A 15,256-nucleotide genomic window follows, 5' to 3' on the forward strand; every position below is an offset into this window, starting at 1 on the left:
AGGTGAAAGCATGACAGCAGCTGTGCTCCAAAAAACACGAGAAACATTAAAGATCCCAGATAAAGAGCAGCTTAAATAAACTTCCTTTATAGGTTGGCAGACATTTATCATCAGGAGGGAGTTCTGCTCATATTGTACTGGAAACACATTTAAAGCAAAGGGTTTGAATGTTAGAAATGGTTTCCCAGTAATAATAGCTCAACAGCTCAAAGTGAAGAGATTAAAATCATTTATTATTCTGAAATTTGGCAAATATAAAAAGCTCTAATCATCCTACTTGAAGAGAAAAGGTTTACTTTGATTCAATGTCAGGCAACGGAAATGAAGTCTTGTTTTTATAGTATAAATAAATTTTAACAAGTTGCACAAGAGTCCAACAAAGGAAGTTCTTTAATATTCTTACATGTACAGAACTTCTGATATGAAATACTTTTTCATATTCAGCTGATAATCACGCCACATGAAGTCCTCAGTTTGACAGTTATGACCATCCAGGCAGCAGAGCAAAACAAGTGTTTGTGTCCAGATATGAGGCACATAGAGGTTCCTCCAGACAGAAAAGCAGCTTTGAAAAAACAAACATTTCTACTAAAAGCAGACGACAGAATGACATCAAGGACATCGACTCAACTGCAAACATCTGACAGAAAAACGTTTGTCCCTCACAACACACCGACAAAAACAAAAGCTTAAGAAAATCACAATGCTCAAAAACATTTTTTTATATTTACGTCAATTTCATAGAAACAGATTTAAACAAAAAGCACCGGCATTCTTTTGAAGAAACCTTTGATTAGACGGCAGCAGGCATGGCGTTTTTATAAAGTCTGTTGCTCTGTAGAGAAAAGATGTGTGCTGTCATATCCCACATGTTTTTAGCAACCTATTGCATTGTAGAGTTTAAAGAATCGTGGTTCAAAACTAAAATGGCTGAACTTTAAAGCTTTAACAGCTGTGAACATTTAAATCTGAACACTTTCTCCATCCCTGTGGACGTTACTGTGTTTGATTAAATGTGACTTTAGGTTAAATCTTAGTCCACAGACATCACAGCCAAACAGTTTGGCTCCTGTGTGAAGGGTCATGTGTTTGTTTAAATGTGCCTTCTGGTTAAACCTTTGCCCACAAACGTCACAACCAAAAGGTTTGTCACCTGTGTGGATTCTCAAGTGTCTTTTTAAAGCCGACTTCTGGTTGAATCGCCGTCCACACACATCGCAGTCAAATGATTTTACCTCACAGTGGATCTTCATGTGTTTCTTTAAAGCAGACTTTTGTATTAAACGTTGTCCACAGATGTCACAAGCGAATGGTTTCTCTCCTGTGTGGGTTAGCTTGTGCAAGTTTAAATGTGACTTTAGGTTGAATCTCTGATCACAAACACCACATCTATATGGTTTCTCCCCTGTATGGACTCTTACATGTTTGCTTAAATATGACTTCAGGTTGAATCTTTGTCCACAGAAATCACAACCAAACGGTTTTCCTCCAGAGTGGATTTTGGCATGTTTGTTTAAGTTGGATTTTTGGTTAAATCTTTGTCCACAAACATCACAACCAAACGGTTTCTCTCCTGTATGAATCCTCATGTGTATGTGTAAATATGACTTCAGGTTAAATCTTTGTCCGCAAACATCACAACCGAAGGGTTTTCCTCCCGTGTGGATTCTCATGTGCTTGTTTAAGTTAGAATTCTGGTTGAATCTTTGTCCACAAACATCACAGCCGAACGGTTTCTCTCCTGTGTGGATTCTCTTGTGCCTGCTTAGATGATTTTTCCAACTGAAACTTTTACCACAGTCGTCACAGGTGAATAATTTGACATCACTCTGGACTTTCCCTGGACTTAGTGTGTTAGCATTTTTCTTCCCTTTAGTACTTTTAGCTGCCCGGCGTGAAGACCTTCCTGTTGAATGATGGGTCCTGTGTCTCTGCAGAGAGCGCTCGTTAACAAACCGTTTACCGCACTCAGAGCAACTCAATGAACTGACGGCGTTTCCTCCTGACTCTCTGCCCTCCTTCCAGTCAGTCTCACTGTCCTCAGTTCCAGATCCAGAGTCTGACATGCGCTGATGCTGGGAGTCAGGATGGCTCGCTTCATCACTTTCACCACCAACATCATCACTGTCATCACCACCATTATCACCAAATTCAGAGTCACTATCACCATCATCCTCCTCTTCATCCTCACTGACCTCTGTCTCTGAAGAGCTGGAAGTGTCTCCATCAGTGTGTAGGTCTGGGTTCCTGCTGGACTCTGCTGCTCCACCGTCCTCTTCTTCATCTTCTGCTTTCATCAGGTCAGCTGAGCTGCTGGTTGGAAGATCTCCGTCTCCTGGCTGATGGAGGTGTGAGAACAGAGGTTTCTCTTCATGCTCACTTTTCACAAGAACGACATTTAGTGGAAATGGATCCGTCTGCTTCTCACTGAGGTGCTCTCCCTCCAGGCCGGTCCAAGGTTCCTCCTCTTCCTGCTTGATGTGAAGCAGCTTTAGATCCTGATGGTCCACACCTGGAATCTGTTCTTCACGAGTGTCCTGAGGAGAATGTAGATCTGGGTTCCTGCTGGATTCCTCTTCATCGGTCTCCATCTTGTCATCTGAGCTGCTGGCTGGAAGACACCGGCCTTCTGTTTGGTTCTGATGAAGCTGTGAGAACTGAGATTCATCATCCGGTTCCTCCTTGATGCGGAGAGCTTCTGGTTTCTGCTGGTCCACAGCAGGACTCAGCTCTTCAACATCCTCTTCTAGAGCAACCACAATCTGCGGAACATCTGGGAGCAACACCAAAACACATCATGTTCATTACAGACAACTGCAACTCGTCAACATTTCAGTTAATTACAAGTTAATTAGTGAAGCCAAGACCCCTCTGGTTTAGAGAAGATGGAACTGGTGCAGCAGTGCTTTCTATGTGAAAGCAGAGCAAAGACTTCGTACCTGGGTAGAGAACATTTTGTTAGTCACAGTCTATGAGAGACACTGAGGCAAATGTAGAAGGACGAGGCTGAGCGTATCAGAGAACATTAAAGACGACCTGGAGAGTTTCTGAGAAAACGAAAAGGCAGAACGTCATCGATTTTTGATTCAGAAATTATTACACACTGAGGAGGAAGAAAGCACTTTGTCCTTAAAATTAATCCTAATCAAAAACAGGATTCAGTCTTGCTAAACGAGGTCTAGCTTTCCTAATTTAATAAATTACCAGTTTTCATTAGGAAAGCAGCTGTGATGATTTGATACTCAAAATTTTTAATCAAGTTAATTTCAGGGTCTGAAATTAATTAAAATGATTGGATTTTAATAAACAATCATATTAACAAATAAGCAACAATTTCAATTTAAAAACTATTTGGTGCTCAGTTATTAATCAAAATATCAGCTCAACAACAAAGATATTCATAGTTTTTCAACCATCATATTGGAGCAAAGTGTTTTTCTATCTGTTCACCTTTCCACAGTTTCTCTGGTCGTTCATGGAGCTTCTTTAGAAATGCAGCTGCTGAAATCAGATTTGCTGCTACATGTTTAGCATTGAGATGCTACTGTAGGCTTGGACAGCTTCACTGACAGATGAGTTTCTGGAGCAGAAATTAAACCCCAGAGAGCCGAGAGAAACGCCTGCTGCCCAGCGCCGTTTGAAAATGTGCGTCAGATTTATGGGCGTACCAGAAACGACAATGCAAAGTTCTGGCTCTCTAAGTTTAAAAAAAAAATGACATGCAATAAATTGCGCTAAAATTTTTAACACTAAAATCCATGTAATTAGTTGAAATTACAACATTTGCTTCTTACTCTGGCCCCTGCTGGCTTGTGACTTTAATGGCTGCTGCGTGCTGGAAGCTGGTGCGACGAACAGCACGCCGTACTGACGAGGGTCGCTCTGTGTCGCGGCAGTGAGACGAGGGAGACCACGCCCCGATGCCACCCGCTTCCCTACAATGGCCCTCTGAAGCTGTGGGATGTAGCGGTAGTCCTTTTCCTCCTTTATAGCATACAAACACCACTTTCTGGATTTCTTGTTATAAAGTTTGCGATATCTGAAGTTAGATGTTAGACAAACAATAAAAACAGATGAAAATATTTATATCCAGAGTCTTTCTTGATAAGGCAGAGAACAAATAAAAGTACTGCATACTGTATGGAGCCGTCGGGTTTTCTCCTGGGCGGTCTGTGAACGTGGTGGTTGTAATCCAGGCCAGCCAGGAAGATCCGGGCTTCATAGACCGGACGGCTGAAGCTGAAGCGTTTGCTGGCATACATCAGGATGTGGTTATGGAAAGATTCCAGCTCAGCTGTTGACCTACAAGTTCAATGAGACCCGTCAGATCACATCAGCTTTTTCTGCAGCACCATAAATGTAGAAACACGGAATAATTAAACACATTCATACCTGAAGTGTAAGTACTTGTGTACTTCCTTAAGCCAGCGTTGATTCAGAATAACTTCCGATAAGGCCCGATGGGCCACGGACCCGTTTTCTATCCATGCCTTGTCTCTGCGTTCCCCAGACGGACGCTGGCCGGCGTCCAGGGGCCACTCGTGCTCTCCTGTTACATGGTTAAGGAGGCCAGCCCACATGTCCTAAATTAGAAAATAAACGTAACAGTTTAAACTTACATTGATCAAATATACTATTGGTATAGTGGTTGCATTTTTTTCACCCTTGATATCACAGTTATCAATGTGCAGGAATGAATACCAACCTCTAAACTGGTTTTATTTACCCCACATAGCAACAACAACTCAAAGCTGAAGTGCTAGAAAAATGACATCCAGGATGTTTGGGTGCGACTCACATAAAAGTTATCAAAGTTTTCAGTCATCTTGCAGCAGAACCAGAAATAATTGCAGATATCTTTGATCCACTGCAGCAGGATGGAGCAACCCTTTTGCTGCCCTGCCTTAATAAACACAAATAAAGAAATAAAATGAAATATTGGAGAAAAATTTACAAGTTTGACATTTTTGATTTCTTAATTTTAATCACAAGAAAACTTACTGCATGCATCTTCTTGGCCAAGTTTTTGGAACCATGCCACATGTCCAGAGTGTGCAGCACGCCGCTGTCCTTATACTTTCCTTTGACTGGGTCTTTCAAATAAAGAACAGAAATGCAATTAGGAATACTGCTGCACTGACAAATAAAATCCTAAGAGGTCAAGCATTTATTACTGAGCACAACAGAATAAGAGATAAACCCACTAGCTTAGAAAAGAAAAGAAATAAAACTGTATGAATATTGTCCGCGCTCGTCTATGAGCCAAATCATAATGAGATGTTTACAGACTTTTTTTTTTATTTCTAATGAAATAAGTCACTGTAACATACACAAATACGTACCATAAATGCTTTTTAAAGCCATGTCTGTAACACAACTGCTTATTAAATACATACATCAGCCTATGAAAGTCATTAATCACCATCTTTATTTTCCTCCTCTGCACCAAAACCACTTCAGTCTTCTTCAGTGTCAGAATTACTTCCTTGACCCGTTTGTTTCGCTCTCTGTAGCTGAGTTTCCACTGACTATAAAATTGTGCAAATCAAAATTGTGTAATTGATTCACGCCACTTTTGGAAAAAAAAAGAAATCCCTAAACCCTTACAGTATAACGCTGTAGGACTTTAGACTACAGGACTTTAATATAAAACTAGGTTTACAGCTGACGCATTAAACCGGTCATGAGGAGGCTCCAAACATTCGTCTCACTCTGCAGTTTGTGCTGTCCTGTTCATCACGCAGCAGTCCAGCCTTTTGAAATCTGTTGCACCATGAAAATGTTCAAAGCGTGAGAAAAACAAAGCGGCTTGTGGTCTGGACTTACCAAATAGAGCTGATATCTGTGACTGAGAATCTGTGCAAACTTCAGTGAGTTTAACCTCCTGGTGGATCTGCTCAAAGCTCCTGATGAAGCCTTCCCTCTCCATCGCCACACAACTCCTCTGTGTCTCTCCCTTGTCAATGTTGACTATTGATAGGATTTCTTTGGTTTCATTCTCCATGATGGTGTAGGTGCAGAACTGAGCAGACGACCCAGGACTGTCCATATGACCATCAGCTTCAGAAAGTACCAAATGCACAAGAAAAAGATTTCTCATCAAAGCAGGAGAAACAGAGTTGCATGTGAACATTGCCTGTCGTTCTGTAACTGACCATTAGACTCACCAAGTACAACAACATTTTCCTTTGACTTCAGCCTGGACACGACGTCAGCTCTGCTGCTGTCCCAAAAGTCCTTGATGGTTCCAACACAGTAGGTGTCCTGTATTTTCAAGAAGGTTGACCAATCCACTATTCCCAACTTCATAAACTTGAAAAGCAATGCAACTTTGGCATAGTAGTTGCCAGACAGGATGATATTTGATGCCAAAAGGAAGTCGCCAGCTTGCATCCCGTCTTTGAAAGTGGGCTGGGAGTTCCACTCCCACACACAGTGATTGTTAGGACACATCTGGAAAACAGGTTTAAAAACATTTAGCATTACTTTCCAACCATCACAGCAATGATACATCAGACAGCAACACTTCCTCTAGGGGGAGATTTTAGGGTTTGTAGATTGTTTTGGTGATTATCAAATGGTCAATACTTGCATATGAAACTCATCTTATCCACTGATTTTTTTCTACCAACAATAGTCGTCCTACTATTGTCAACTCTGAAACTTTTTTAGCTATACTTAGTTCAGAAATAAATCGGTAAAGGCTAAAATCAGATATGCTTTTTAAATATCTGTGATTGGCCAGAAAACTGCATTCGGTGGACCCCTACTTTCTTTTAATAGCAGTCATTGGAGTAATGAGCATTAATACAAATAAAATATATTTAACAGCTATTAGAAAAGTACTTTAACACGTCTCAGGCATTAAGATTTTCTGCTCTGTTGTATTTATTTAGAAATAGCATATTTGTAAGCAATAATATTGCAGTAATTTAGTAATTGTGATGTTATTTCAGTCATTTATTTAGGTGATATTTAGTGATCTGAATATTATGTGTGTTCACCCGTGTGTGAATGCAGCTGACTCAGCACCTGGGAGCCTCACAAATACGGAGTCTCAGCTTTTGCCAACTTTGGTGTTGGTGCTTTTGAAAGCCCACAATCTGCTGGCGCTAGCCGAGCTAGCGGTGTGGCCTGGGGGGTCCATCGTGACCCATGGCTACAGACCGAGTTTGAGAGAGTGCTACAAGTAGACAAGCGACTGCATACAGACGGAAAAAGCTCACAAGGATCCTGCTGTGCTTAGGCTAATAAAGTCAATAATATTAACTGTGAACACCTGCAATTCCTACATGCTGTGATCTTCTTGGTGCGGCAGGCGCTCTCGTTGGCAGGGCGCCCCCTTGGGGAAACACTGGAGTAGTAAATGAACATACCCACTGCATGATGACAGCTGTTCCTCTGGACTTGATCTGGACTTGGAATGGTCCAGTTGCCTGACACTCAGCCAGTGTCACCGGGTCTTTAGCCGTACACACTGGGATGGGCAGCAGCAGATACCGAGCGAGTTGCATCAGACAGACATGGTAGGTGATGGCTGCCGGATGATTGGTGATGTCATCCTCACTCTGGACCGGTTGGGACTCGGCTGACTCTGTGACCAGAGTGTCATGAACTGTGTCCTCCATGCCGACGGCCGGAAGAGCATCCAGAGGTAACTTCTGTTCACCGGCACCAGCGGCGCTGATTGAATACAAAAAAACAATGAGAAAGGAAAATTATTGTCATAAAAAATTACTTTTAGTTAGGAACTCACCGAACGCATACAGGGGGCATGTAATCCTCCTCCTCTTCATCATCAGTGTCGTCATGGTAACTGCCTTCCCCCATGCTATTCTCTCCCTCTGAAGCTGAAACGTCTCCAGTGTCGTCCTGCGGAGCCCGGGTCCAGTCCCCAGCCCAGTCGATGCTATGAACCAAAAATATTAATCTGATACCAAAACGTCACAATTCAGGTTAAACATGTATAAATGATACTTACACACAGTTCTGAATGTGATTGAAGTCACTTTCATTGATGTCATCATGAGTGTCCAGCGATGAAATGCTAACAGCAAGAAGATGTAGAAATAAAAATGGCATATAATCTCACCTGCCGGGGTTTTGTCTCTCTGCCTTTAGTAACTTGAAGACATTCTGTGCTTCGTCTCCCAACATTACCTACATTTTATGCCAAATTATTTTCCTCAATGCAGAGCAAATTCTGACCATCTAAATTTACAAAAAAATATCCACAACTTTGCTCCTTATTTCTTTTTAATTGTAGTCTACGGTGCCAATGCAAACATTATTATACATCTCTGTCACTGTATGCAGCAACTAAGATTATAAAATCTAGATTTGCAGGATTTAACTAAATAATTTCAGGTCCTGGTCTCTGTAGAAAATAAAATACTTGAGGTTAAACCATTAACAGATTTTTCTTCACAAATTAAAATCTTCTTTAAATGATAGGCTCCGATTTTCAATTCACTTTTATAATTGTAGAATAAGACATACATTATAATCTGTCACCATGACTACTGCTCAGGCCCAATATTTTCTCACCAATCTGATGATGAGCTGCGGACAGAACAGGACAGGGCGGTCCGATGGCTGGTTGTAGCTGAAGAAGTCAAAGCACCAACTTCACATCTACAATAAACCACACCGTACAAAATCTGTTTGGAAGCTATAGACAACCTTCACCATGATATACACTCACCTTATAAAAAGATGATCTACAGGCAGCAGAGTATTATGTCAAACATGAGGACATTCATCAGAAGAAAAAAAAACTCTCAAACATTCGGACAAACACTAAACATTTGGATTACAAACAGCCAACACAACAAGCTAGCTGCTAATGTTGTAAGCAGTTCTCATATTTTATTTACTTTTTGTAAATACTTCATTATATCAGGATAATACACACAAAGTAATTTCACTATTGATATCATTCTGATTGAAACAATATGTTGGGGTGAAAGAGTTGGCAGTGATCGCTAACATTACTCCCATGCTGCCAGGTAACAAGCTAACTGTTAGCAACAAGCTACAGAGTGAAAAGAGAATGGTGATAATGTAACTGTCGTAGTTGTGATGTTATTACACAATAAAGCAAATCCAGCAGAGATACCTACTTGTCTAGCAGAAACGTGGCTAACTCTGCATCGGATTTGAAGCGTTTCAGGTAGAGTAGCTCCCTCCACCTCAGAAAAGCCGCTCCGATGTTTATCCTCGTTTTATTCCGGGCTCGGTCCAGTTCTTTCTTTTGAGCTTGCTTTTCATCTTTGGACTTCTTCCGCCTACCTCTCCTCATTTGTTGAGCAGGTGCCGCCACTCGAGGAATTGGCAGTTTTCCTGCAACGTTAGGTTCCCTCTCCGCCATTAGCACAGCTGCAGCACACCAGCAGTCTTGAGCTTGAGTGATGGAAAACGCTGAGCAGAGGAAGGTTGTTGGGCAGCACGTACAGGAGCTTGATTGACTGCTGAGACACCCCTCCTGGCTCTTACTAGTGGTATATTTCTGGAAATAGTAGCAAGATCACTGGGATGAGCCAAGGGAGCTTGATTTTTTAATAGATCATCTGTCTCATTCTACTGTCAGCATTTTTTGACATTTTTAACAAATTACCTAAAAAATATATATATATTTTAAAGTTGCCTCTTGCAACTTTAAGTTATTAGCAGCAATAGATCAACTGTTGTTCCCAAAGCTGCCTCAGCTAAAAAGAAACTCAGAACCAGGCATAGCATATATAAAGACAAGAAAGAGAGAATATACAGCGATTAGTGATGTCATACACATCACTAGTGACGTCAGGAGCGGCCATGTTGAAACGCGAAGTCGAAGTTGCTCCCACATTCCCAGTGGAGAAAGTGATTTTTCCAACTGGGAAATTTTCTAGTTCCAAGTAGAACTGGGACGCACCATTAGCGTTGAGCTGGTGCATTTCATACTTCACGGTTAAACGTTAGTCATTGAGTGAAAATAAAACTTAAACAGAGTCTACGTCTCCATCAAACAATCATTTACCAATAGCTAGGGGTCCAGATCCTCTGGACGAAGAACAAGGAGAACAAGGGGCTGGTAGCTCTGCGACATTAATAAGAATAATTTAATAAATTCTAAACTGTTGCTGCCATCCAAACAGCTGATATAATGAAGTAAAACATACTAACCTAATCTGTCCATCTGAATCTTGAAAGCAGCATCCATGTTTCTGTGTTCCTCTTGCTCTGGTGCCTCCAGTCACCGTTTGAACTCCTATCGCTACATCTCTGGTAGCTTTTCTGTCTCCAGGCCATCATTTAACTGTTACTGAACAGCTAGGGCTCGGTTTTAATGTAATTAAATAAACAAAAACCAAAGAAAACACGGCGGACGAGGCTGCAACTACAGCCGTTCTGCTAAACAGAATTTGGCGCCTGCGCACTGGCGACTAGGGGCTGAACCCGGAAGTCCCGCCCAGAATCTTCTGAGGGAGTTGAATCCGCATGCGCATCAGGGACTTATGTCAAGAGCGACGCCATATTGTAAGTGGCATTTTGTTTCGAATATATAGCTGATCAATTTTTTATAAATATATATATTTTTAAAAGAAAACCATTCAGCCATGTCAAATAGTATGTCAGTATTTTTTGCTTTCTTGTTTCATTCCACAGTACAATGGAATTCAATTCAGTTTAATTCAAATATATTAATACAAATGAAAATTAAATGTTGTAACTCACATTATCAATTTGTTCAAAGAGTTATTGTAGATGCCAATGGCTATGGGGAATGGTGGGCAGAAAGGCTCTCTAGCAGACAGTATTACAGCAATTCTGAAGAATCTTCTGGCTAAACACACTCAGCTGTTGTATGAGAGTCTCCAAAGAGGATCTTCAAGGTTGTCTGTAATTTTATTGATTTCATGAATAATCCTTTGCACCTTCATCTCCAGATATTCCAGAGCAGAACCCAGAACAGAACCAGCCTTCTTCTTTCTCCTCTCGCCTCTCATGATGTCTCAGTGCACCACAGATATTCTCTGACTAGAGATATATTCTCTAGATTAGAAATTTTGGGGTCTGTGTAATAATCATCTGTGAAAGCAGACTTGACCTTTACTTACTCTCCTGTTTTCCCGCTTCACAAGATACCAAACCCATCAGTCCATCCTATGTGGAGGTCCAGGGCTGAATTTCAGCTGGATAAATAATTTTATGCCTTGAAATTAAATATTATTTACTTGTTTTTAATGTTTCTGTGGATAGTTTATTCAGATGGAAAACTATGTTATTTTTTCATAAAGTGCCTACAAGAGACCAACGACTAGCTAAACACAGGGATGCAAACAACTGATCTACTTACGATTGTCGATCAATGTTTTATTAGATTTAAATTAGTTCCATTTGATTAACAACATCCGCTTAGACCACAGGTGTCAAATTCCAGTCCTGGAGGGTCACTGCCCTGCAACTTTTAGATGTGCCTCTGTTGCACCACCTGAATAGAATAATTAGGTCGTTAGCAAGGCTCAGGAGAACTGATCTATACACAGAGGAGGAAATTAAGCCATTTCATTCCAGTGTTTTGTACCTGTGGCACATCTAAAAACTGCAGGACTGCAGCCCTTGAGGACCCCTGACAGACTTTTTTCAGTGTTGTAGTTTAGCCTCCATCCAGCAGAGGGCCATAATGATCATCCTTAAGCAGAGTCAGTTGATACAGAAATAAAGATGGTGTGGGCATACCAGAATAGCAAATAGAAATGGTCCAAACAGAGTCCAATCTGGGCTGCAATATGTACTTTATACAGTTCTGTTCATAAATATAAACAACAAACTTCTTAAGTTATTAATGACATTCCTTCAGCCAAGCTGCATGGCAGAGCAGCATCAGTGTCAACTTCTCAGCCAAAAACATCTTGTGCTACGAAGGCGAGGATATGATGACTAAAAAGCAAAGAAGATAACTGAGAAACATTGTAACATGGAATAAAAAGAAATGATGCCAATAAGCACAGTTGACTTTGCAGACTTTTGTTAGTTTATGGAGCAAAGTTTTAATATTTAATAGTAAAACTTTATATTTAAGATAACACAAATTGCTACAGCTAACACCATTAGCAGGAGCTAAAGCAAAAATCATTCATTCATCCATTCATCCGTAATGAATGGATGTCTAAAGTTACAATTAAGCCTCTTTAAGTTTTTGTAACATCACTTTAATATATCTGAGAAAATGTTTTAATCCTGATGTGAGCCAATAATTTAAATATAAATTCAATTTAGCCATATTTAAATTTATGAAAACTAAGCCTACTGTATTTTATTTTTAACATTTGAAATGAATGTTACTCAAATAAAATCTATTGATACAATTAATCATGGATGCTTTTATAACAACTTAAATAAACTAATTGAAACAAAGAGCTTATCACAATAGTAATATTATTAAACACTGCAAGTTAAAATGTTCATGGTTCATAGAAAACCAAAGATTTTACAGTCCTTCAGGTAGGAACTCTTTTACTGCCTGATTATTCCCCTCCTGTGTGAATTCTCATGTGTCGGTTAAAATGGGACGTCTGGGTAAATGTTTCTCCACAAACAACACAGCCAAATGGTTTCTCTCCAGTGTGGATCCTGCTGTGCGCATTTAAATTAGACAACTGGCGAAATCTCTGACCACAGACATCACAACCAAAAGGTTTTTCTCCTGTGTGGATTCTCATGTGCGTTTTTAAACTTCCCTTTAGGCTGAATTTTTTCCCACAGGCGTAACAACCAAATGGCTTCTCTCCTGTGTGGATCCTGATGTGTTTCTTTAAGGTCGACTTATCACTGAATCTTTGTCCACAGGAATCACAACCAAACGGTTTGTCTCCTGTGTGGATTCTCATATGTCTGTTTAAACTCGTCTTGTCACTAAAGCGTTGTCCACAAACGTCACAACCTAAAGGTTTGTCCCCCGTGTGAATCCTCATGTGTTTGTTTAAATGGGACTTATCACTGAATCTTTGTTCACAAACATCACAACTGAACGGTTTCTCTCCTGTGTGAATCCTGGTGTGAATGTTTAAATGGGACTTTTGGCTGAATCTTCTGCCACAGATGTCACAACCAAACGGTTTCTCTCCAGAGTGGATTCTCATGTGAACGTTTATGTTGTTTTTCCAGTTAAAACTTTTACCACAGTCATCACAGGTAAAACATTTAACCCCTGTCTGGATGTTCCTCAGCGACTCAACAGTTTTCTTCTCTGTAACACTTTTCTTGCCACCCAAACAGCCTGCAGGTCTTGCTTTTGAAGGACAGGTTGTGTGTCTCTGAAGTGAGGACTTGTTGAACTGTTGACTGCACTTGGAGCAGCTCAGCGACTTGTTGGCGGCGTTTCCTCCTGACTCTGCAGCTCTAGTTTCCTTCCAGTCGTTCTCACTGTCCTCGGTTTCAGAGCCGGAGTCTGGTGGGTGTTTCAGATGAGAACCAGGATGGTTCACATCCTCCTCCTCTTCATCCTCACTGACCTCTGTCTCTGAAGAGCAGGAAGTGTCTCCATCAGTGTGTAGGTCTGGGTTCCTGCTGGACTCTGCTGCTCCACCGTCCTCTTCATCTGCTTTCATCTGGCCAGCTGAGCTGCTGGTTGGAAGATCTCCGTCTTTTGGCTGATGAAGCTGCGAGAACAGAGGTTTATCTTCATCATCCTCACTCTTCATAAGAACCACAGTGAGTGGAAACCTGGTAGGATCGGACTCCTCCTTCACACTGAGCTCTTCATCCTCTGGGCTGCTCCAGATTTCCTCCTCTTCCTCCTTGATGTGAAGACGCTCTGCGTCCTGCTGGTCTCCACCAGGACTCGGCTCTTCATTAGCCTCTTCTTTAACCAGCAGCCTCTCCTGAACATCTACAGGAAACACAGGAACAATGTGAAAAAGTTCAGTAAACAGAATTAAAAACTGAAGGACTAAACTAAGACTTCAAACTAAAACCAGTAGCTGAGTAAATTTATTTATACAGCAAATTTCAAGACATTCATTAAAAAAATCTGCTCAGAAGTAAGAGAATTAAACATTAGCTTGTCCAAGTTGTTAATAGTTGGGTTGCAACTAATGATTATTGAATAATTGATTTTTCTATTTATTATTCTGACAATTAATTGGATAACAGAGTTGGCACATTTTTGCAGATTTTAATTTAACCATTTAAGATGTTTTTATATGTCAGAAATAGATTTAAATGCAAATTAAATTCTTAAATAACAAGATAAGCATTTTATTCCCTAAAATACAATAAAAACTTCCTTCTAACATCAACATGTGAACAGCTCAGTCTTTTCTGCTCAACTAAACATCAATGCAGTGTAGGGATGATTCCACCTGAGGAGTTCATATTTACAGAAATATGTTCCGATTTAAATGCATAAATGTATATATATACAAACATCTATAGATATAGAGATCAATATATGTTTTAACTATTTTGATGAATCAAGGAGGTAAAAGCTTATATTATATAAATACACAAATTAGTTTAATTTAGATCCCTGATCCCCATTGCCTTACAACGCAATGGATTTTATGCCTTTGGTTCTGATGCATCATAATTTTGCCAGTTTACTGTAAATTATGCCAGATTATAAGCAGAAGGTAAACCTCCGTCATCCTGATGTAAGATACTGTTTACTGGACTCAGATGACCGCATTTCCCTCCAGCAGCCTACAAACAGATTCTAGAAAATGACTGTAAATCATCGGTTGTCAAAGCGGGAAGGAAACGTCCTTCTATCGGGCTCCAAGTGACACATGGTCGGATCAAAATGTTCATTTCAACCCCCAACTATCGGGAGTTCGAAACAAACATCCCGCTAAGATACAAAACAAAGGCTTCACCAGGTCATACTAACTCAGCATCTCCAACAGACCCAAACAGCTGGTATGAAAACAGACAAACCTGATCTGTGCGGCTGGACCAAGAGGCTGAAAGCGGCGTCCATGTCTCTGTGCCTGTCTTCTTCTGCAGCATCCCGTCCCTGTTGGACCTGCTGTCCCCACATCTCCGGCGGTTCCCCCCTCCAGACGCTCCGCTGACTGCGGCTCCGCAGCTCCAGCTCAGCTTTAACCCGCCTGAATTCCTCCAGGCTTCACCGACTGCTGCTGCTGCTCCCTAAAAGCTCTATTAACGCTCCCAGAACCGAACCAGAACCGAAGAAAATACACCGACTGACAGGCTGAGTCCCCTATACTGATGAGAAGCTGGAGTCTGCGCACTAGAGCCCGCAGACCGAGAA

General features: G+C 40.9%; 1 protein-coding gene across 1 annotated transcript; it reads right to left on the bottom strand.

Annotated features, from left to right (window-relative positions):
• Positions 1–206: 206 nt before the first annotated feature.
• On the bottom strand, positions 207–15,256 carry LOC106941157 (uncharacterized). The gene is made up of 15 exons (XM_015024098.1): positions 14,920–15,256; positions 12,513–13,873; positions 9,123–9,508; positions 8,548–8,634; positions 7,982–8,047; positions 7,757–7,909; positions 7,377–7,683; positions 6,168–6,453; positions 5,827–6,060; positions 5,002–5,093; positions 4,799–4,903; positions 4,393–4,583; positions 4,138–4,302; positions 3,795–4,039; positions 207–2,773 (listed from the first exon to the last, which is right to left on the bottom strand). Exons 1-15 carry the CDS (start codon positions 15,020–15,022, stop codon positions 963–965), a joined length of 5,592 nt encoding a protein of 1,863 aa, XP_014879584.1. The 5' UTR covers positions 15,023–15,256; the 3' UTR covers positions 207–962.

The sequence above is a fragment of the Poecilia latipinna genome, unplaced genomic scaffold, assembly GCF_001443285.1.
Source record: "Poecilia latipinna isolate Pla-1442-1.1 unplaced genomic scaffold, P_latipinna-1.0 Scaffold3522, whole genome shotgun sequence".
Taxonomy (NCBI): domain Eukaryota; kingdom Metazoa; phylum Chordata; class Actinopteri; order Cyprinodontiformes; family Poeciliidae; genus Poecilia; species Poecilia latipinna.

What these genes read in the sequence shown, in the direction of transcription:
- LOC106941157 (XM_015024098.1), bottom strand. Translation starts at nt 15,022, where the DNA reads ATGTGGGGACAGCAGGTCCAACAGGGACGGGATGCTGCAGAAGAAGAC. An exon ending in AATCACATTCAGAACTGTGT is followed by an intron (nt 7,910 to 7,981) that starts GTAAGTATCATT and finishes TTTGGTTCATAG; the next exon opens with CATCGACTGGGCTGGGGACT. An exon ending in AAACCCGACGGCTCCATACA is followed by an intron (nt 4,040 to 4,137) that starts GTATGCAGTACT and finishes ATCTAACTTCAG; the next exon opens with ATATCGCAAACTTTATAACA.